This window comes from Urocitellus parryii, chromosome 2 (genome assembly GCF_045843805.1).
Source record: "Urocitellus parryii isolate mUroPar1 chromosome 2, mUroPar1.hap1, whole genome shotgun sequence".
NCBI classification, from domain to species: domain Eukaryota; kingdom Metazoa; phylum Chordata; class Mammalia; order Rodentia; family Sciuridae; genus Urocitellus; species Urocitellus parryii.
Window position 1 is genome coordinate 140,210,336 of NC_135532.1, and position 19,630 is coordinate 140,229,965.

General features: G+C 35.3%; 1 protein-coding gene across 1 annotated transcript in view; it reads right to left on the reverse strand.

Moving 5' to 3' along the window:
- Positions 1-6,251: 6,251 nt before the first annotated feature.
- The window catches only part of Ccdc39 (coiled-coil domain 39 molecular ruler complex subunit), a 65,120-nt gene continuing 51,741 nt past the window's right edge, over positions 6,252-19,630 (reverse strand). Inside the window, exons 15-20 of the mRNA XM_026382945.2 lie at positions 10,945-11,104; positions 9,857-9,963; positions 8,686-8,826; positions 8,371-8,550; positions 8,077-8,162; positions 6,252-6,399 (exon numbers count right to left, since the gene is read on the reverse strand). Coding sequence (XP_026238730.2) covers positions 6,252-6,399; positions 8,077-8,162; positions 8,371-8,550; positions 8,686-8,826; positions 9,857-9,963; positions 10,945-11,104 — 822 coding nt within the window. The remainder of the gene's footprint in view (positions 6,400-8,076; positions 8,163-8,370; positions 8,551-8,685; positions 8,827-9,856; positions 9,964-10,944; positions 11,105-19,630) is intronic.

Genomic DNA, 19,630 nt, shown 5'->3' on the forward strand with positions numbered 1-19,630 from the left:
GGAAATTGCTGATCCTAGCCATTCTGTTTATTGTGCCAATTAACATTGTTGATATGATAGAAACCAAGTACTTTATTGCATATATTGTTTACATAGGTGGTTGCTGCTATTTGGCTTCCCATAATCTGTGAGGTACTAGAAACCAACAGGTATACTATAAGTTCATAGGGTAGAAACTCTGCTGCTTCAAATCCATTCATATAGATGGGTAGACATGCAGACAATGGGAAAAAGGGAACAAATAACCCAGAATGCCTTAACAACAGACTCCACTGATCCCACAGTGGATGAAAAACTAACAATTTTAGAGCTAAAAAATATTAAAGTAGACTATTAACAGACTTAATACCAAATATTTCATCCATCGATAACTGAACACACTTTTTTCTCAGCAGCACATGGAACAAAATAGACCACAGTTTAGGCTACAAAGCAATTCAGCAAATACAAAAAATAGAGATAATACCCTTCATTTTAACAGATCATAATGGAATGAAATTTAAAAACATAAGATAAAAATAGAAACTAATACCTGAAGACTAAAAAACTCACTATTGAATGATGAATGGAGAGCAGAAGAAATCAGGGATGGAATAAAAATACTTAGAAGAAAATGAAAATAGAGATACAACATACCAAAATCTCTGGGACACTATGAAGGTGGTTCTAAAGAATGCTCAGCAATGAGCTCAAACATTAAAAGAATAGAAATATACCAAAAAGATACCTAACACTACATGTCAAGCCCTTAGGAAAAGAACAAACCAAAACCCAAATCAATAGAAGACAGGAAATCCTTAAAATCAGAATTGAAATCAATGTAATTGTGATTAAAAAGACAGTTCAAAAAAGTCAACAAAACAAAAAGATGTTTGAAAGAATTAACAAAGTTGATAAACACTTAGCCAAGTTAACCAAAAGAAAGGAAAAAAAAAACTCTAAAAGTTAAAATGTGTGAATAAGTAAATATTACCATAGACAGTATTGAAATAAAGGATAATCAGAAACTATTTTGAAAATTTATACTCTGATAAAATAGAAAATCTTGAAGACATTGACAAATTTCTAGAGACAAATTACCTACACAAATTGAACCAGGAGGATATAGAAAATTTAAACAGGCTGATTTCAAGTAAGGAAATTTAAGCAGCCATTAAAAGCTTACCAAAAAAGAACAGCCCAGGGCTGGATGGATTCTCATCAGTTCTACCAGGCCTTTAAAGAACTAAAATCAATCTTCCTCAAATTATTCAAAAAAATAGAAAGGAGGAAACTCTTCTCAACACATTTTATGAAGCTACTATCACTGTGATACCAAAACCAGACAAAGATTCATCACGGAAAGAAAACTTTATACCAATATCCTTGGTGAATATAGACGCAAAATTCTTAATATTGGCAAGTCACATACAAAAACATATTAAAAAGATAGTATACCCATGGATCAAGTAGGTTTGATCCCAGGAATGCAAGGTTGATTCAAAATACAGAAATCAATAAATGTAATTCATCAAATAATTGGACTTAAAGACAAGAATCAAATGATTATCTCAATAGATGCAGAAAAAGCATTTGACAAAATACAGCATCCATTCATGTTTAAAATATTTAAAAAAATGAAAACATTGTCAAGGCTATATATGAAAAACCTGAGGTCAAGATCATTCTAAGCAGAATAACTGAAAGCATTCTCTCAATAAACAGGAACAAGACAGAGATTCCCACTTTCACCATTTCTATTCAACATAGTCCTTGAAACTCTAGCCAGAGATGTTAGGCAAAACAGAAATTAAAGAGGAAAGAGAGTTAAAACTACTTTATACCTATTTGCAGATTACCTGAATCTACATTTAGAAGACTCAAAAAAACTCCCCCAGAAAACTTCTTTGAAATCATAAATGAATTCAGCAAAGTAGCAAGATACAAAATTTAACACCCAGAAATCAACTGCATTCCTATAATCCAATGACAAAGCAGCTGAAAGAGAATTTAGGAAAACCATCCCATGCACAATCACCTCAAAAAAAAAAAAAAACCCTTGGAAATCTAATAAAAAAGATGAAAGACCTCTACAATGAAAACTATAGAACATAAAAGAAAGAAATTGAAGAAGACCATAGAAGATGGAAAGATCTCCCATGTTCTTGGTAGACAGAATTAATATTGTCAAAATGGCCATACTATCAAAAGTACTATACAGATTCAATGCAATTCCAATTAAAATCCCAACAACAGTCTTCATAGAAATAGGAAAAGTAATCATGAAATTCATCTGGAAAAATAAAAGACCCAGAACAGCCAAGTAATCCTTAGCTAGAAAAGCAAAGGAGGAGGCACCACAATCTCAGATCTTAACTATTACAGAGCTATACTAACAAAAACAGCATAGTATTGGTACCAAAACAGACATGAAGACCAATGAGATGGAATAGAAGACAAAGACAAACTCACATAAATACCATTATCTCATCCTAGACAAAGGTGCCACGAGCATACATTGGAGAAAAGATAGCCTCTTTACCAAATGGTGCTGAGAAAATGGAAAATCCACTGGTAGTAGAATGAAATTTAACCCTTATCTCTCACCCTGCACCAAACTCAACTCAAAGTGGATCAAGGACCTAGACATTAGACCAGAAACCCTGAGTCTACTTGAAGAAAATGCAGGCCCTACACTCCAAAATTTCAGCTCAAGAACTGCCTTCCTTAACAAAACTCCTAAAGTGCAAGAAGTAATATCAATAATCAATAAATGGGATGGTATCAAACCAAAATCTTCTTCACAACATAGGAAATAATCAAGAGCACAAAGAGGGAGCCCACGGAACAAGAGAAAATCTTTGATACCTGCACCTCAGTGCCAATTTCCAGGATATATAAAGAACTCAAAAAACTTAGAACTAAAGAAAAACAACCCAGTCATGAAAAGGACAAAGGAACTGAATAGACACTTCTCAAAAAAAGAAATATGAATGATCAAAAATATATGAAAAAATGTTCAAAATCCCTAGCGATTAGAGAAATGCAAATTAAAACTACACTGGGATTTCATCTCACTCCAGTCAGAATGGCAATTATCAAGAATACAAGTAACAATAAATGTTGGCTAGGGTGTGGGGGAAAAGGTTCACTCATACATTGCTGGTGGGACTGCAAATTGGTGCAACCAGTATGGAAAGCAGTCTGGAGATTCCTCATAAAACATGGAATAGAACCATCATTTGACCCAGCTATCCCACTCCTCGTATAAATCCTCAACATCCTACAATTAGCCACATCAATGTTTATAAGCAACACAATTCACAATAGCTAAGCTATGGAGCAAACCTAGGTGCCCTTCAACAGATGAATGAATAAAGAAAACGTGGTATATATACACAATAGTGTATTACTCAGCCATTAAGAAAAAAGACTTTATGATATTTTCCAGTAAATGGATGGATCTAGAGACTATCATTAAAGTGAAATAAGTCGATCTCAAAAAGCCAAAGATCAAATGTTTTTGCTGATATGGAAGATAATCCACAATACGATGGAGAAGAATAAAAATTCAGTGGATTAGACAGGGGAATGAAGGGAAGTGAGGGGGTGAGAGGAAAAGACATAGAGGAAAGACAGGGGAATGAATCTGAAATAATTTTCCTATGCACATATTATATATATATACATCATACTGAATTCCTCCATTGTACAAACACAAAAATGGGATCCTAATTAGAATAAGATATATCCCATGCTTGTACAATTATATTAAAATGAATTCTATTGTCACATATAACTAAAAATAACCAAAAAGAAAAGAAATAAGCTACTCAAGCATTAGTCTGCAACAATAAACTCCAGTTATTTCTATGTATTCATAGCTCTAATATCAACATTTTACAGTCCTACATAATGGGATTCTTAAAAGAGTAAAAAATACCTTTTGGCATAGCCCTTGAGCCTTGGGAATCCCAAATACACCTTAAAATTTTACACCTACCATTTTATGTAAGAATTAGGATAATGCCTTCTCTTGCTGTCTGTCTGAATTTAGAAATTTCAGCCTTCCTCAGACATACTAAATTGAAAGAACACACAAACCAGTTTCTAAGGATGTATTTAGGAAGTCCTTTACAACAATTTTCTATATTTATTGTGTGTGTGTGTGTGTGTATGTGTGTGTGTATATATATTTAAATTGAGGATTTAAATTATGAAGATTCCCTAGTGAAATCTTCACCATTTTTCTTTGCATCAATATGTCTTACTGTACATACCCAGGCTGACTCTGTGTTGATTTCCATAAGTAGAAAAAGCTTGACTTATGGAGGTAAAGAAAACTCCAGATTTGAAAAGGAGGTAATCTTGCCTCACCATTTTTAGCATTATTACAGTCAAGTTGGAACTATTATTGAAAGGTTCAATGTAAACTTGTATGCTGGCCTAAGAACCTAACCATTCCACAAATTCTGTGCTAGGCTCTAGTTAGTGACTCAAATAGGTAGAAGTTGCTAGTTATAGTGTAATTACTATGTTAAGCCCTGTGCATTTTGTTTATATTATACAATTTTTTCAATAAATTGTGAAGTACATAACTATCTGTATTACAAAGAAAATACAAAAGCATAGAAAATTAACTGTCCAAAGTCAGAGTTAGTTAGACAACAATCTGCCTTTATAGAACACAGTATTTAATATTTCAAGTTCCACTGGATTGGGCAAAGGACGGGAGGGGAGGGGGCATGGGGAAGGAAAGATGGTGAAATGAGATGGACATCATTACCCTAGGTATAGACATGATTGCGCAAATGGTGTGACTTTACATAGTGTACAACCAGAGAATTGAAATGTTGTGCTTTATTTGTGTACAATGAATTGAAATGCATTCTGCTGTCATGTATAACTAAGTAGAACAAATTTTTAAAAATGGAAAAAAAGAAAAAATAAATAATTAAAAATATTTCCAAGTTCCAAGTAATTTACAAAGTAATATATGATTGAGAATTAAGAACTTTGGTGAATAAAGTGACTATATTTAATCAGTTTTTAAAGCTTATAAATATAACTCATGCATTGGAGCAATGTTCTAACCAAAAATTGCCTAGTATTTTTACCTATATTAATCATTGGACTTTACTATTATGACTTTTCCTGGTTATTTCCAAACAAGATCATTTTTCCAAATAATAATCAGGAGAAACAGACTTACTTTACCACAACTACTGCTTTTCAGAAGGAACTGCATGGCAGTTCCAGACAGCTGCAATGAATATTTTTTCCGAAGGTTTTTAGGAGACATTTGTTTCCATATACAAATTATGATACCTTTATTTGAAATCCAGTTTTATGATATTCCACTCTATTCCAAGAATTCAGAATTCTGGATACAAAGTATTAACTAAAAAAAAAACTAATTCTAAATCTAGTGATTCCAATTCTAAATATAGTAGTTTACCTCCAATTTAAATTTATAGAATTCTAAGAGCAAATCATATCACATCAAGCTTTCTCCAAATTGTTAATATATTCTTTTAATATATTTTAAAAATATATTCTTATTCTTTATGCTGGGTTGGCTGTATCTTGAGAGCAAAATCTTTGATGTGTTGTGTTTCTTTCAAGGTCAAAGTGAAGTAATTCTTAGGAATTTAAGATACATTTTTTACTGATAAACTGAATTTCTCTTACTAGCTGTTTTCTTTGGGATAGAGGAGTTATGATGTTATCTTTTGGTAACAAATTATACCAAAGGAAGGAACTGCCTTTAACAGACTTATTTTCCCCTAAAAGTCTGGGAAATATGTCTCTTTGAATAAAGAAAACTAAATATTGAAGTCGTCTAAGGTAAATGAGAATTTTCTTATTATAATTGCACTGACTCTTTAGAAGTTTCTTCCTGAAAGATTCCGTTACATTAGAATGTGTGGTTCCATGAAACAATGAAGCAAACTATCTTTTAACACTACAGACATCAAAATTTCAGTGAAAATTACAATCTTTTCTATGCTTAGACAACTTATCCTTAAGAATCTACTGTTATTTTCCTTCTCTAGGAATAAAATAATAGGAAAACTAAGAAAATTACCTTTTTTGTTTTACAAACTATCAGTTTTTACATTTTCCACTAGATTAAAACTTTTGTCTGATCATTTTTTATTTCTAATACTATATCAGTAGTCCTGTTATATAACCAAAAAAATAGAATGGGATTTGCTATTACTATGAAACTTTAGTTTTTGTATTTAAAATATGTACAAAAGAGTAAAATTTTATTTGCTGCTCCTTTTGTTTTTACCATTACTAGAGCCACTAGATGAACTAGAAGTACTGTATCCTGGTGCTGAGTCCGGGAAGTTGAGCGCTAATACTTTAATTGAAGTCTGAGAAGGAGAAATACTTGTGGAACTTGAAGCTGACCTAAAAAAAAATTATAAATTTAATGTAAATTTCATAGCTGGCCTGAAAAAAAATACTGTAAGTTTAGTCCAAAACATTGATAAATTTTTTAAAAGTATGACTATTAACAGATATCAAAAAACAATTTAGAAAATGATGAACATAGATTCAATTAATAGATAAATATGTTTCTATGTGAGAAAAATGTTTTCAACTTGCTATGATTTATATCCCCCAAAAGCTTATGTGTAAAGGCTTTGTGCCCGATGCAATGATTTTTGAGAGGTGAGGTTTTGGGGAAGTAATTGGATCATGAGGTTTCTGACCTCATCAGTGAATTAATCCATTGAAGGATTCATACCGAATGGACCACTGAGAGGTGACAGACAGTATAGGAAGTAGAAACTAATTAATGAGATTGGGTTCTTAGTAGATATGTACCCTTGGATAATATATCTAGTCCCCAGCCCCTTGTTTTCTCTGCTTCCTAGCCTCTGTGAGGTGAGCAGCTCTGTTCCACCACACCTTCATCACCATGATACTGTGCCTTGCCACAGCCAACTACCAACTACACCTCTGAAACCAGAAGCAAACATAAATCTTTCCTTCTTTAAGTTGTTTTACTTGGGTATTCTGTCACAGCAATGAAAAGCTGACTTAGCACACAAATATAATCAATTTCTTAGAGTTAGAAGTATTAAAGGTTTTCAAGATGGTAACAAAACAGGGGCAAGATTTTGCTGCTGAGAAAAGCAATCAAAATTATAGCTTACATAATAATTCAAGAGGAAAAGGAGAGGCTTGTTGATAGAAAATTGGGATCATTTGAAAAATAGCTATGCAACTGAAATGATAGCTTTTTAAAATATATTTTATGAAAGTACAGGGAAACACAAGTAACTATTTAATATATTTATTTAGAAGCCATTTTTAAAAATTTATTCTTTAGTTTTAGGTGGACACAATATATTTTATTTTTATGTGGTGTTGAGGATCGAATCCAGTGCCTCACATGTGCTAGGTGAGTGTTCTACCACTGAGCCACAACCCCAGCTCCTAGAAGCCAAGTTTTCATACTTAAAACATTATATTTTAGGAGCTCCCTTTTTCTTGAAATCTCTACATGGACAATAAAAAGTAATAAGTAGCTGCTGACTATAGGAGATTGGAAATTCTAAAATAAGGATTAACAATATATTTTTTTTTGCCAACAAAGCCCAAGAGTATTGATTAAGCATCCCCAGTGATAGAATTCTAAATAACAATAAATGGCAGAAGGGAAAAATAGTTTCCTTTTTATCAGAACAAAGTATCAAATAAATTCTAATTATGTTCAATTTCACTAATGCAGTTTTATTCACAAATTTGATGTGTCTTTTTATGGCTTAAATATTTCCCCAACTTGGGTCCACCCCAGTGCTAGCTGTAACCCCCAAAGTTTCATTCTACTAAAATAATTGTCAGTCACAGCCAATGTGTTGTAATAGGAATGGTGACAGTAGAAGTCAGAAGGGAAGTCTTGCTTTACTGCCTTTTTCTACATGTAGCCTGTGTAATGTTGGCATAGTGAGGTAGCTGAGGGTGAGGAGAGCATTGGAGTGCACTGGCTCATCCACCAGCTGTGTGACATGGAAGGGGCTAGATGCACTCAGGGTAGCAGCTGTGAGAGTTAGGATGTTTTATTAGCCTTTTACTTACCTTGCTGACACCAGGGAAGTCTGTGAAGGAGATCTAGAACTCTGGCGACTGCTTTTTGGACCAGCTGTGGGTAGTTCCAACCCATTCTGGAAGAATATTTAACAGTAATCAATAGTCCTACTAACGATTATTTTAGAAAAAAATATTCTAATTAGATTTTGCTGTATGATGGATATTAAAATTTTTTATTTTCATGGAGCATAGCATACTTAGCATGTACAAAGAGGTTCAATACTTAGCACCACAGAAAGAATAAAGAAAAAATTTACTTATTAGAGAGTACTGTATTATTACCTGTTCAAAGTACTTTTTAAGAATAAGTTTGATCTCAGCATTGTCTTCTATGACATCAACTAACATTTCGTCAATGACCTTGTGAAACTCCCTCACTTCCCGAAGTTTAATGTCTTGTTCTTCTAAAGTTTCATCTTTTGTTTCTTTCAAAAGACGAATTTCTTTGGTGAGTTTTCCACACTGTTGGTAAATAATAATTAATTATTAGATAAACAGATTTTTACAAAAAATTTTAAGGATAAAGGAGAATTGGGGCTTACCATTTAAGACTTAAAAAAACTATTATAAGTAAATTTTGAAAAAAAATATCAATACCTGTTTAGTTACTCTCTCAAATTTTGGCTTCTGATCCTCAATGTCTCTATGTAGTTGAAATGAATAAGCTTGCTTCTCTGATAATTTTTCCTGAACATTATTTGCTAAATGTTCTATAACTTCTAAAGTGTTTTTCATGCTCTGCAAAAATAAGTAACACACTTATTGGCTAGAACAAAAACTGACATTGCTTCTCATTTGTCAAGTATTAATTTTAATTCATTAATTTTTGCATATAATACATATCTAATCTATCGATGCCTAAGTATAATGGTCTTGTGGGTTAAATTTTCTACGAAATTCCACTAGAAAGTATTTTCATGGTACTTGGAAAAATCAATAATATAAATAACTATTGTAATCAGGCAATTTTAAAGGTTCACAATTTATATTATTTGTTCCAGCTTTATTTCTTTTTTTTTCTGTATTTAGTTGAGTTTATTGGGATAAGTATGTGGATTAGTAAATTATCCAGAAGAACTAAAATGACATTTACATTCATTTTTTACCATATCAAATTTTTTTAGTTTTATTGATTCTATTTTTTTTAAATACATGACAGCAGAATGCATTACAACTCTTATTACACATATAGAGTACAATTTTTTATAACTTTGTATATAGAATTTGTTCATGCCAATTCATGCCTTTTTACATGTACTTTGTTTTTGTTTATTTTTTTGCATTACAATTCTTATTATACACATATACAACAATTTTTCATATCTCTGTTATATATAAAGTATGTTGACACCCAATTCAAGTCTTCATACATGTACTTATTTTTTGTTTGCTTTTCAAGTTAATGAGTATTAAACCCAAGGCCTCATGAATGCTAGGCAAAGTGATTTACTTTAGTAACTACTTAATGCTATTTTATTTTTATCTTTTAAATATCAAGGAGCAATCTTAATGTGAACACTAAGGAATTAGTCAGTAGATAGATCATAATTGGCTAGCTATGACCCATCAACAAATAACAAATGTCAATGCTTCATATTGGAATTTTAACTGATTTACTGAATATTTCACTTTTATATCTTACTGTCTACTTCCCTAAAGATGTACAAAAACTCTATTATTTGTGCAAGATCAAGAAAATAGAAGTAGTAATAATGATAGTTGACGTTTATTAAGATACTTCAGATACTAAAGGTACTATAAAATTTACCTGGATATCTTCTTGAAGTTCTCTTATTTGTCTTTGCTTATATCTGTATTTTTCATCAGCAGCTCTTTTCTGTTCTTCTAGTTGAATTTTTAGCTCATATTCATCACCTAAAATTTGGAAAATTTTTAGCTAAAATTTTCAACTTACTATGAGGAAGAAGTCTCAAAATATTACAGATAAGAAATTTCTAAGATGTCTTCTTATGAAAGGTTAAATTCCTTGTATCTACTTGAAGAAAGACAATGTGAGCATGTAGTAGCCATTTCTTGTTTGGTCAACACACAGCAGCAATACGCTGCAATTTTTTTCAGATTTGAAATTAATTCTCCATAGAAGTAACATGTCATATACCAACAGAACCAATAAAGAAAACAACATCTTAACAGACCAATTACAAAAAGGGGGGGGGGAGGGTGATTGATTTTTCCTACTCAATCAAACATAGTATGTTTTTGTTCTCCATGTCTCATAACATTCTTCTGGTTAAAATAAAATAAATAACTTAAAAATAATATACTATAGGGACACAGCCACATCAACATTTATAGTGGCACTATTCACAATAGCTAAACTGTAGAACCAACCTAGATGCCCTGCAGTAGATGAATGGGTAAAGAAAATGTCGTATATATACACAATGGAATATTACTTAGCGTTAAAAGAGAATAAAATCATGACATTTGCAGATAAATGGATGGAGTTGAAGAATATAATGCTAAGTGAAGTTAGCCAATCCCAGAAAACCAAATGCAGAATATTTTCTCTAATATAAGGAGGCTGATTCATAGTGGGGTTGGGAGGGGGAGCATGAGAAGGTTAGATAAACTGTAGAAAGGGCAAAGAGGAGGGAAGGGAAGGGAGGGGGCATTGGGGTAGGAAAGATGGTCAATGAGATGGATATCATTACCCTATGCACATGTACAAAGACATAAATTGTGTGACTCTGCTTTGTATGCAACCAGAGATATGAAAAATGTGCTCTATATGTGTAATATGAATTGTAAAACATTCTGCTGTCGTATATGACAAGTTATAAATAAAATAATTATATATACTTAATTGTACATATTTTAATAACTCCTACATACTAGATGGCGTCACTTTTTTAAAAGATTGTTTGTAATTGTTATTGCAGCTCTTGAGTACTTGCAAGGTGTTTTCCAGAGCATAGATTTCTTTTTCAGCTTTATTGATCTTAGCATCCAAACTGTCACCTTCCCTTTGAAGTTCTTCTTTTTCTTGAGCAGCCTATAAAGTATAGAACAGAACTAGTTAAGTAAAGGTATTTATCAGGGAGAAAAGGTCTTGTCTTTGCAGCAGAAAATAGTTAATGAACAACAACATAAGTTTACCTTAGTACCTACACATGGGACCGGGTATTTATTTATTGCACTTGATTTAGAGTAAAAGACCAAGTCCTCAGGCCTTAAAATATGGCATACAGGATACAAAACCATGATGGAAATATAATAATTAACCAAAGCTTACCTAAAACTGTCTGACAAAAAGTTAAGCATATGTAAATCCTACTGAAAACAGAAATAAGACTCACTAGAGAGAGAACAGAAACTCAGTATTCTTAATAAATGAATTCAGCAAAGTAGCAGGATATAAATTAATACCCATAAATCAAATGCATTTCTTTACCTCAGAGATGAACATTCAGAAAGAGAATTTAGGAAAACTACCCCATTCACAATAGTCTCCAAAAAAATAAAAAATAAAATACTTGGGAATCAAAGAAAAGAGGTCAAGACATATCCAATGAAAACTACAGAACACCAAAGAAAGACATTAAAGAAGACTCTAGAAGATGAAAAGACCCATGTTCTTGGATAGGAAGAATTAATATTGTCAAAATGGCCATATTACCAAAAGCTTTATACAGATTTAATGCAATTTCAATTAAAATCTCAACAACATTCCTCACAGAAATAGAAAAAGCAATCATAAAGTTAATTTGGAAAAATAAGAGACCCAGAATAGCTAAAGTAATCCTTAGTAAGAATAGTGAAGCATCAGGCATCACAATATCGGACCTTAAACTATACTATAGAGCTATAGTAACTGTTAGGAGCCACAGCAAAAATATTGATACAGGCACCTTTGGATTTTATTGACTGCCAGCCAGCAATTCACATTCATATGGTAATTGGACTCATGCTGTTCAGCTGGGCCCATTTCAAGACTCAGGTTACTCATGTCACTCTTGTAATGGGAGAGTTCCCATTGGTTGGGAAAGGATGGTAGGAGGGTGTTCCGGGGGAAGGGGAAACCCCCCCCCCCCCCGGCTCAGGTAGAACACACACGTGGCGGACCCACCTGTTAGGGGACGCACACGGCCTCTCTCTAAATAAAACTTTGTCTCAGTTTGACTGGCTTGTGTTTTTGTGCCCAACCGGGTTGCAAGATTGCAAGCCCGTGTGCACTGACAGCTCAGCAGGGGATCGCTCAGCAGGGGTGCCGCAGGCAGTGCTCGGCAGCAGGAGCGGGACTCAGCCGGCCCGGGGCCGGGCAGTTTGCGGCATTTTGGTGGCCCTGTACTGGGAACGCCCAAAACTTAAAGGTGAGTAATATCACTCGCCCCTAAGGAAAGGCGACAGAATGGGTATTTCTGTTTTGATTTATTCTGCTCTTATTTCAGGCTCTCTAGCCTTACAATTTTTCCAGACGAGTTGGGATAAATGGCTGACTCAAGGTTTGAAGTTATTCGGCCCTGAGAGAGAGAAAATTGACATAATCATTTTCCTCCTCTCCGTTTCTGTTTCATTCTGTTTTGGCTTTCTTCTATCCTATCTTATTGGGTTACGTTACCTTTATAGTAGATTAGAATCTAGTAAAAAACAAACCGAAAAACTGTTAAGTAAATTGTTAGAGGTCCAAGCCATGGCAGAAAACATATTAGGTCAAGCAAAACAAAAGGTCTCTCAAGCTAGTCAGATAGAAGAAAATTTGAACAAGGCAAGCTCAGGGAAAAAACGGTCGTCAGATAGGGAGGCTACTACTAACTCCGTTCCACCACCAGAGGGCATAGTTCAACCAACAGCTTTACCTGCCTCCATAGATGATGAACGGAATCCTGAGGCGGGACCCCAAAAACTAGCATGCCCTGTAATTGAGCAGGGAGAAGAAAAAGAACGAGTTTACCGTGCCTTAGATTTCAAAATAATAAAGCAATTAAAGGAAGCTGTAGCAGCCTACGGCCCGGCCGCTCCCTTCACAGTCAGTATGGTCGAATCTATTACCGGCTGGAACTTAACACCAGCAGATTGGGCTAACGTGTGTAATTCTGTGCTAAATAGAGGACAGTATTTATTATGGAAAATTGCCAATGAGGAATTTTGCAAGGAGACAGCTAGGCAAAATGCAGAAGCAGGTTACCCTGAACGAGGCCTGAAAATGTTACTGGGAAAAGAGGAGTTTCAAGAACAGATGCAACAGCTCAGATATGATCCTGGCGTATACGCTCAAGTCGCTATAAATGCAATTAAGGCATGGAAAACTTTAAAGGGACAAGGGGATTTTCAAGGTCAACTATCTAAGATAATACAAGGAGTTAATGAGCCCTACGCTGACTTTGTAGCTAGACTTATTGAAGCAGCCTCTGAGACATTTGAAAATACAGAACAGGCAATGCCATTTATAAAACAGCTGGCTTACGATCAAGCAAATCGTTGCTGCAAAGAGGTCATTAGACCGTGGAAACAGGAAGATTTAAACACATATATTAAATTATGTAGAGACATTAATGAACAAGGACAAGTCATGGCAGCTGAAGTAAAACAGGCTTTAAGTACCAAGCCAAAAACATGCTATAATTGCAATCAAGAAGGGCATTTTAAAAGAAATTGCCCCATAGGAGGAGGGTTTAACAAAGCTAGGTATCAAAAGAGTAGAATCCCGGGTATTTGCCCACGATGCCATAGAGGGAGACATTGGGCTAATGAATGCCATTCTCAAACCACCATAGAGGGTATTCCGTTATCAAAAAATGGACAAAGACCAAGTGTCTACCCACGATATCGTGGAGAAAGGCATCAGGCCCCGTTGTCAAAAAACGAATTGGAGGGCCCAATGCCCCGGGGCCCAAAACCACAAATATACGGGGCAATGGAGGAACCCAGCAGCACCATCAAGGTGGTGCCCAGGACGCATTATCCATCAGATCCCTCATCAGACAGACTAGAGGGAGCACAGGGTTGGACATCTGTGCCTCTGCCAGAGCAGTATTAACTCCAGAGATGGGAGTTCAAATCATTCCCACAGGAGTAAAAGGACCTCTTCCCCAGGGAACAGTAGGCTTATTATTAGGATGCAGTTCTTCTACACTTAAAGGACTTATGATAAGTCCTGGGGTAATTGATCCCGATTATGAGGGTGAAATAAAAATCATAGCTAGTTCTCCAAGAGGTATATCAGTAATTTCATCAGGAGATAGAATAGCACAGTTATTAATAATACCAAGCCTACATGATAAATTTTCCAGTTGTAATGTAGAAAGAGGTTCCAAGGGATTAGGCTCCACAGGTGTAGATTGGGCTATGCTATCTTTAAATTTAGATTCTCGCCCTATGCTAAAATTAAATATTCAAGGGCATGATTTTAATGGACTGCTGGACACAGGCGCTGACCTCAGCATCATATCTCGCCAGGAATGGCCTAAACATTGGCCATTACAGCAAGCGACCCAAACGCTTAGAGGCCTAGGAGTGGCAACTAATCCCCATAGAAGTGCAATGGTATTAGATTGGAGGGATCCTGAAGGATGTGAAGGAACTATACAGCCCTATGTATTGGACCATCTCCCCATAAATTTATGGGGACGAGACGTCCTAGATCAATTAGGATTGACATTAACAAATAACGTCAATCCTAACGCGCCCACTACTAGGGCAAAACAAGGCTTTAGAAAAGAAAAGAGATTAAGAGATCAAGAACAAGATATAACAGCACCAATTCAAGTAGATCAAGAGATAGATAAACATGGATTGGGTTTTCAAAAAGGGCCACTGAGACAATCAAAATTACTTGGAAATCAGAAAGACCAGTGTGGGTTCCTCAGTGGCCCCTAACTAAAGAAAAGATACAAGTAGCCCATGATCTGGTCAAACAGCAATTAGCGGAAGGACATATACAACCTTCCGTATCTCCCCATAATACTCCCATTTTTGTTATTAAAAAGAAATCTGGTAAATGGAGATTATTACAAGATTTAAGAGCCATTAATAATGAGATGGTTATTATGGGACCTGCTCAATCAGGGATTCCCCAACTGTCTGCTTTACCAAAAACGTGGCATGTTCTAGCTATAGATATTAAAGATTGTTTCTTCTCAATTCCAATTCACCCCGAGGATAGTCCACATTTTGCATTTACTATCCCTGCACTGAATCATGAAGGTCCTGATCAGAGATATGAATGGAAAGTACTCCCTCAAGGGATGGCTAACAGCCCAACTTTGTGCCAAATTTATGTTGATAAAGCAATCCAGCCACTTAGAATTCAAAACCCTGAACTACAGATATTTCACTATATGGATGATGTGTTAATGGCACATAAAGATAAAAACACATTGCTAGAATGTTATGCCACGCTTACAAACTTATTAAAAAATGATAATCTAGAGATAGCAATAGATAAAGTACAATTAAATCTTCCAATTAATTATTTAGGAGTTCTATTATCCTCAACCATGGTCCGTCCACCAAAAATTCAAATACGAGTAGATCAACTCAAATCACTTAATGACTTTCAAAAGTTATTGGGAGATATAAATTGGATAAGGCCTTATCTAGGCATACCAACAGGAGAATTAGGACCTTTATTTGATATTTTAAAAGGTCCATCAGATCCAAATTCACCCCGCATGTTAACGCCTGAAGCTAGAAAGGCATTAAAAATCATTGAAACATATATGGAAAATATGCATTTGGATAGAATTGATATAAGTTTGCCTTTATTATTTATTGTATTACCGACAAAAAATATTCCTACAGGGGTATTTTGGCAAGAAGGTCCATTATTATGGATACATTTATCTTATTCTCCTAATACTATTCTTACTAGATATCCTGAGGCTGTAGGGCAATTAATACTCAAAGGAATAAAAGCAGCAAAAGGAGTGTTTGGGATTTCTCCCAATAAAATTATTACTCCATATACTATGGATCAAATTGATGAGTTAGCTAATGAGTTAAATACTTGGGCAATAATCATGTGTAAATCTAGTGTTGCATTTGATAATCACTTGCCATCTAATCCTTTGTTGTCCTTTTGGTCTAAGCATCCTGTAGTTTTTCCAAAAATGACAAGAAAAACCCCTATCATAAATGCTCCAAATATATTCACTGATGGGTCAAATAATGGTACAGCAGCAGTAGTTACTCCTGATCAAACTTTTACATTTTTAGTACCCAAACAATCAGCTCAAAAGGTAGAGCTCAATGCAGTATTGCAAGCTTTTATGATGTTCAAAGATTCTACATTTAATTTATTTTCTGATAGTCAGTATGTAGTTAATGCTATCGTATCTCTTGAAGATGCTGGTAGGATTTCTCCTTCCTCTACTGTTTTCTCTTTGTTCTCTGCTATACAAAGTCTAATCTGGGATAGAAAGGATCCATTCTTTATAGGACATATCAGAGCACATACAGGATTGCCTGGAGCCCTTAGTTTGGGTAATGAACTAGCAGATAAATCTACACATGACATACATATTTTCTCCACAATAGAAGAAGCTATAAATTTTCATAAAAGGTTCCATGTCAATGCTAATACTTTACAAAAACGTTTTAAAATAACTAAAGAACAAGCCAGACATATAATAAAACAATGTCAAAATTGTGTGACATTTTTGCCACAAGTTAATCTTGGAGTCAATCCTAGAGGACTGATACCTAACCATATTTGGCAGATGGACGTCACACACTTGCCAGAATTTGGAAAATTAAAATATTTACATGTTACAGTTGATACTTCTTCTGGATTTTTGATGGGCTCCCTTCATCCCGGAGAAAAAACTAAAGATGTTATAGCTCATTGCTTACAAAATTTTGCCACTGTGGGTGTTCCTAAACAGTTAAAAACCGATAACGGTCCTGGTTACATCTCCAAGTCTTTTAAACAATTTTGCTCATCATTTGGCATTACTCATATAACAGGAATCCCATACAACCCACAGGGACAAGGCATAGTTGAAAGAGCTCATCAAACTATAAAAATGTACTTATTAAAGCAAAGGGAGGGAATTAGTAAGGGGTATATATCCCCCAAAGATAAACTTAAAATAACCCTTTTTACTCTAAACTTTCTAAATTTGGATTCATCAGGACTTAGTGCTGCGGAAAGACATATGTATCCGAAAAATGTACATAAGCCTAAGGTACTTTGGAAAGATATTCTAACAGGACAATGGAAAGGTCCGGACCCAGTAATAGTCTGGAGTCGGGGCTCCGTCTGTGTTTTTCCACAGGAGGAACAGCAACCAATTTGGATTCCAGAGAGATTAACTAAAACAATTTCTACAGAAAAAGAAGATGATTTGACTCAAATCCATAACAGCTGATATCCAGAGTTCCAGCCTGGCTATTCTTGCATCTGCGACAGTGATTTACCACGGTGCCTTTTTCAATATCTATTTTATTATTTGCATTTTTCCCACATCATAAAGTTCTATTTTATTTTATTTTATTTTATTTTACCTTATTTTTTAAGCTCATACAAACCTAGGTTAATGTTTTTCTGATCAGTTTTATTTTTTTGACTGTGTTTTATTTATTTATTTTTTTTTAACTGTAAAGTTTTTAAACATTGCAATGGAGATTTCACCTAGCTATAGCTACAAGGCCTTTATTTACTATTGTCTTATATGTTCTATGTTATGTATGCTGTTTTGTGTTGTATGTGTGTATGTCCATATTTCATTTATAAGGAGCGCTCATGTATATATAGATACAAGTATTCAAAAAAAAAAAAAAAATTTAGTCACGTGACTTATATGGTTTAATTTACTTTAGGTAAACAGCTGTTATTAAGTTTTGTTTTTAAAGGTGGTTAACAGATATGTTTGTTTACTTTCACCTTTCCTTTTCATTATATTTCATAATTCTGTTCAGGATAATGTCTCTTTAGCAACATGGCCATAATTCCCATCTCCATCCCAGTGCCGGTGAAGACTAAGACCAAACTACAACTTTTATGATAGCTATCACTATAAACTGTATAAATTGATACATCAATCAAAATAACTCAATAAGACTGCTCAATCAAGGACTTAATTTACTTTGGGAGGAAATGGACATATTGATAGACTCCTCCAATTTGAACTGCTCAATCAAGGACTTAATTTACCTTGGGAGGAAATGGACATATTGATAGACTCCTCCACTTTGAACTGCTTACACAACTTGTCTGGACTATGTATCACCTGTATACATTGTGTTCTATTTGTTGATACAGCGAACTGGTAGTGCTAAATATCTTAGCCGATGTGTCACCAGTGTTTCCAAAGGAGCCGTCAATTGGCTTGGTGTCGTGGCAATTCTGCGTCTTTCTCCCTTCTGCTAGTGATGGTCTGATTTTGGGGGCCAACAGAGGTGAGGCAAGAACCTCACCCCCCCCACTGGCACCAAGGTTAAATTTGGGGGCCAACAGAGGTGAGGCAAGAACCTCACCCCCCCACTGGTGCATAGGCCTATTACACAGGTATGGCTATATACTGGACCGGTAGTCAGTGACGGGTATGATTCGGTTACAGTGGTATCAACCTAAGCCAGGAGACTGACGCAATAAGGTCAGTTTTCCCATGACGGGTAAGAACCATATGTGAATTGGACATACCTAACAGGCACGGTCCCTAGCCACATTTGCCTGTTGTTTATTTAAACAGTAGGGGGCAGATGTTAGGAGCCACAGCAAAAATATTGATACAGGCACCTTTGGATTTTATTGACTGCCAGCCAGCAATTCACATTCATATGGTAATTGGACTCATGCTGTTCAGCTGGGCCCATTTCAAGACTCAGGTTACTCATGTCACTCTTGTAATGGGAGAGTTCCCATTGGTTGGGAAAGGATGGTAGGAGGGTGTTCCGGGGGAAGGGGAACCCCCCCCCCCCCCCCCCCCCGGCTCAGGTAGAACACACACGTGGCGGACCCACCTGTTAGGGGACGCACACGGCCTCTCTCTAAATAAAACTTTGTCTCAGTTTGACTGGCTTGTGTTTTTGTGCCCAACCGGGTTGCAAGATTGCAAGCCCGTGTGCACTGACAGCTCAGCAGGGGATCGCTCAGCAGGGGTGCCGCAGGCAGTGCTCGGCAGCAGGAGCGGGACTCAGCCGGCCCCGGGGCCGGGCAGTTTGCGGCAGTAACAAAAAAAGCATGGTATTGGCACCAAAATAGTCATGTAGACCAAAGGTAAATAATAGAAGACACAGAGACAAACCAACATAAATACATTTATCTCATACTAGACAAAGGTGCCAAAAACATACATTGGTGAAAAGATAGCCTCTTCAACAAATGATGCTGAGAAAACTGTAAATCCATATGCAGCAAAATGAAATTAAACCACTATCTCTCATCAAGCACAAAACTGAACTCAAAGTGGATCAAGGACCCAGGAATTAGACCAGAGTCCTTGTACTTAATAGAGGAATAGTAGGCCCAAATCTTCATCACATCAGATGAGGCCTGAACTTCCTTAACAAGACTCCTAAAGCTTAAGAAATAAAATTAATAAATTGGATGAATTCAAGCTAAAAATCTTCTTATCAG